The following is a 4632-nucleotide window of genomic DNA, read 5'->3' as shown; positions in this document are numbered from 1 at the left end:
TACAGGCATGAACTACCGTGCCCGGCCAGAATCTATATATGTTTTTATTTATATTTTCCTTTCCTGAAAGGGGAAAGTTAGTCCCTGAATTAGCAAAAACAAAATTCCTCATCTAGTCTTCAATAATACCCAAAGAAGTATGTAATTTGAGGTCTGCTGGGCTGTGCTGGAAGGAGGTCGAGAGACATTATTGATGAGTTTAGCATGTCTGCAGAGTGGACGTGAAGGACCACCGCACTGCATCACCGTCGCTTCATAGAGGTTTTAGAGAATGCTCACTTGTGAAAGTAGTTTTAGAATGCATGAATCAGCACCCTTTGAATTGACTGGAGTAGTCAAGAAAAGTTTTGGTTTTGAAGTGATCATTGTGTGGGATCATGTTACTGTTTTGCTGGAATTGATGAGTGTGGCTGGAAGAAACCTGGTGTTTTTGCCCCATTTTCTTTCCCAGCCTCCTGTACTTCCCTCTTCCCCCATCAGCCCCCGCCCCCATGCTGTCTAGGTGACCTTCCGACAACAAGCCACAGGCCTCCTCTTCCCATCTGCCACTGCCCCGGCCTTCCACCAAGTCCCTCTCTGCTCTGACATTCACCCGGTCCCTGCCTACCTCCTTTGAGAAGCCTTCCCTAAGGCTAACATCTCCTCCTGGGTGTCACCTTGGACCCTCCATACTTTTACTGGCGTGTTCACTCGCTTCCCCACTTAATTTGCTCATCTGAGCACTAACATTTATTGAACATTTCAAGTCCTAGGCTGACATCTAACAGCCCAACCACCCTGATTTTTATTCTCATTTTACATAAGAGGGAAATGGAGGCTCAGAGAGGTTAAGTGTGTTGCCTAAGGTCACACAGCTTATAATTGGCACAGCAGAGGTAGAAGCTCAGGAAGTTTTTTGTCACTTAGAACAACTTCTACTTAAGTATTTTACACATCTGCATTCCTGATGCCTGGCAAAGTGCCAGGAACATAGTAGGTGCTCAATAAATAGTTGTTGAAGATGAACTCTTAAGCAGTAAACTTTATCACAAATCATTTCTGTACATTTGTTTGTAAAATGTAGCCTCCCTTGGCCTTCTGCAGGTTGAGGTTCTGAGTTACTTCTCTTCCTTGACCCTCCTATGGCTGGGGGTGACTTACCACTTCTTTTGTGATTATACTGTTAGTTTGCGGCTTAAAAGGTGAGCATGTTTGCTTAAAATTCTGTGCATGACGTATACTTACGTGCACTGAGAAAAGGCTGTCACTTATGATTTTCTTTGCATGAGATTAATGGAGGTGGTTTTTATTTTCCACTTTGAACTTTTCTGTATTGTTCCCATGAATTTTTATTGCTTTTGTAATTGCCAAGCCATGTTACTTTCAAGGAGAAGAGTAAACTATTTTTTTCAGAGTGCATGAAAAGGAAAACCTTAAATTTTTTTCCCCTGTGGATTAAGCTAAGCCTGCGACACATGTAAAAAGGCACGGGAGACATACTTTGGCTGCAGAACATGCATTGCAGCTCTGTCCCTGCCCTACTACTGAAACTGTTTACTCCCAGGTCATTTTCTTATTCCAGTGTGTCACAGGCACATAACAAAGGAAGACAGGTGTGCATGACACTTGAGTGAGAGGTGGTCTTCTAGGGGAGATGGTTATTCCGAGGAGTGTACCTGTAGTTCAGAAGTTCAAGGTTGTCCAGGTGAGTGGGATGCTTTGGTTTTGGAGGTAGAGTAATGCATTGGTATGAACTGAGGCTCTAGGCACCATATGAGAATAGTAACTCCAAAGTCACACAAATAAACCCCAAAGTGTGAGTTTGAGGTCAGGCCCAGAGCCTTTGGCAGGTGACCGGGGACCAGGGACAGGGAACAGCTGCTTTTCTCAGGATTATAGGTAATTTAGCCAGGACTGCAGGGGCTAAGAGACTGTCTGGTGGTTTGATTCTCTCGACTTAAAAAATGGCATGCTTCACTGTTAGGAAAGAAAATTCTGAGGGAGGCAGAGATGGTTTTCTCTTCCGTCTGTGTCATGCCGTTTGTGGCCGCACCCGCCTGTTCACCTGGAGGAGCTAGCAGGAGGGGCATTGTCCTAGCTCCGTTCCTTGCTTTCCCTGGCATAATTTTGGGCCAGGAAGATTCATCGGTTCTAAAAATTGAGGAGAAAGAATGAGAAAAGTCTGTCTTCAAGGTAGAAAATCCCAGTGATCTGTCAAAACCCGTTTCCTGAAAACTGCTTGGAAGTCTACCGTGTGAACTGGCGTGGCAAAGAGCGTGTAGGAAACGCTTTCTGGCCCACCCCCGGAAGCATGCTACTTGATGGGGTGCTATTCCCGTGGCTGGTTTTGTGCTGCTATCCTGCTAGGCACTGTGCTCAGCGTGTTGCAGAGATTTTTACTCGACCCTTCGGTGAGGAAGGTATTCATTTGACAGGTGAGGAAGTTATTCATTTGACAGGAGAGGAAGCTGAGGCTTTGACTATATGGTATTATGCCCAATGTCACACAGCTAATAAGCGAAATCAGGTTTTCCCAGAGTCCACGTTCTTCTCGGAGGCACAGTTTGGGGCCTTCTTGTGGTACAGGTGTCCCTGAGTATGCCAGATGAGGGTAACAAGAGATACCCAAGATCAGGGTCAGACCCAATCTTTACTGAACATTTTATTGCTTTGTTCATTGTGGATTTTTTTTTTTTTTTTTTTTTTTTGTTTTTTTTTTTTTTTTTTTTTTTTTTTTTTTTTTTTTTTGGGACAGAGTCTTGCTCTTGTTGCCCAGGCTGGAGTGCAATGGTGCGATCTCAGCTCACCTTAACCTCCACCTCCAGGTTCAAGCGATTCTCCTGTCTCAGCCTCCTGAGTAGCTGGGATTACAGGCATGCGCCACCATGCCTGGCAAATTTTGTATTTTTAGTAGAAATGGGGTTTCTCCATGTTGGTCAGGCTGGTCTGGAACTCCAGACCTCAGGTGATCCGCCCGCCTCGGCCTCCCAAAGTGCTGGGACTACAGGCATCAGTCACCGTGCCTGGCCTACCTATGATTTTAAAAAATATTCATTACACATGACTATCTTAAAATTATGGAGTGTCTGGCACCCCCTTTAAATTTTGCACCCAAGGTGAGTGCCTCACTGGTCTCACCCTAGTGCTAAGTAGTGAGCAGCTGTGGAGTGGGAGGATGAAAATCCAGTCAATCACCAGACAATTTCATCATCATTTTCGGCATTGTAGTGCGATGTAGTTTTCCTTCAAGACTTTTTTTTTTTTTTTTTCGGTATATAAACTATTTATTAACAGACAAGTCCTACAGACTTATTTCTTCTTGGATACACCCATGGTGCGGCCACGGTGGCCAGTGGTCTTTGTGTGCTGGCCGCGGACACAAAGGCCCCAGAAGTGGTGAAGCCCTCTATGGGCGCGAATCTTCTTCAGTCGCTCCAGGTCTTCACGGAGCTCGTTGTCCAGACCATTGGCTAGGACCTGGCTATATTTTCCATCCTTTCCATCCTTCTGTCTGTTTAAGAACCAGTCTGGGATCTTATATTGGCGTGGATTCTGCATAATGGTGATCACACGTTCCACCTCATCCTCAGTGAGTTCTGCTGCCCTCTTGGTGAGGTCAGTGTCTGCTTTCCTTAACACCACATGAGCATATTTTCGGCCCACACGCTTAGTGGCAGTGATGGCAAAGGCTGTTTTCCGCCACCCATCGATGTTGATGTTGAGTACTTGCAAAATATGCTGGAACTTTTCAGGGATCACTAGAGATGTGGCAGCAGCACAAGCGGCGGCGTGTAAGCCTCCTGTGGAAGCCCTTCAAGACATTTTTGGAGGTGAGTCATGGTCTTAAAGATGTACTTTAGCATCACCTTTGAATATACTGATCTGTCTGATACACAGTTGTTGGTACCAGAGGCTGCTTGCAGCATTTCACCTTTGAGAAACCAAAGCCCAGGTCCAGTGAAAGCCTGGGACCATCACTGTGCCAGGAAACCGTTCGTTTGGAGCTTGGTAATGGCGGTGAGGGAAGAAGGAGTTCTATTTTTAAATTGAAGTCACTTCATCAAGGAGCTGAGAAGTTAAGCCTCCTGTGAGTGCATATGCAGCACTCTGGCAGGTGTGTGCTGTAGGCGTGATGGTGGGGCCTCAGCCCCTGCCTGGCGCTGGGCAGTGGCTGTCCCCTTTCTCTGCATTGCTCTAGGATGACTTGTGTAGACCAGCTGTCCACAGATTGTAAAGATAGCCCAATGTATTTCACGTAGCAATGGGCTGTGTTTCACTGAGGCTTTAAAAAATTTTTTTTAAATAATCTCGTTTCTTCAAAAGCTTTTTTTTCTTTTTGTTAATTTCGAAAATAAATAGGGTCATTGTAGAAACATTGAAAGTCAAGAAAAGTAGTCAGAATACATACACGCAGACACCTGTTGTTAACGACTACCGCTCCGGCACACACAGATTGCTTTTGTCATGTTTGCCGTATTTTTTTAAGAAAAAATTTTGAGTCTTGCTCTGTAGCCTAGGCTGGAGTGCAGTGGTGTAATCTTGGCTTATTGCAACCTCCACCTCCTGAGTTCAAGCGATCCTCCTGCCGCAGCCTCCTGAGTAGCTGGGATTATAGGTGCATACCACCACACCTGACTAATTGTTTTTTTTTTT

The 4632-nt window shown here is 45.3% G+C and overlaps 2 protein-coding genes across 7 annotated transcripts in view; one reads left to right on the top strand and one right to left on the bottom strand.

Moving 5' to 3' along the window:
• FARP1 (FERM, ARH/RhoGEF and pleckstrin domain protein 1) overlaps positions 1-4632 on the top strand; it is a 330763-nt gene that overhangs the window by 14338 nt on the left and 311793 nt on the right. The gene's annotated exons all lie outside the window — the stretch shown is intronic.
• Positions 3232-4632, bottom strand: part of LOC108305320 (40S ribosomal protein S18-like) — a 7855-nt gene continuing 6454 nt past the window's right edge. The window contains exon 2 of the mRNA XM_037739094.1: positions 3232-3790. Within this exon, the coding sequence (XP_037595022.1) occupies positions 3289-3790 (502 nt within the window). The 3' untranslated portion in view covers positions 3232-3288. The remainder of the gene's footprint in view (positions 3791-4632) is intronic.

This window comes from Cebus imitator, unplaced genomic scaffold, assembly GCF_001604975.1.
Source record: "Cebus imitator isolate Cc_AM_T3 unplaced genomic scaffold, Cebus_imitator-1.0 Scaffold62, whole genome shotgun sequence".
Classification (NCBI taxonomy): domain Eukaryota; kingdom Metazoa; phylum Chordata; class Mammalia; order Primates; family Cebidae; genus Cebus; species Cebus imitator.
The sequence above is the reverse complement of the archived record's forward strand: the minus strand, read 5'-3'. Positions and strand labels throughout refer to the sequence as shown.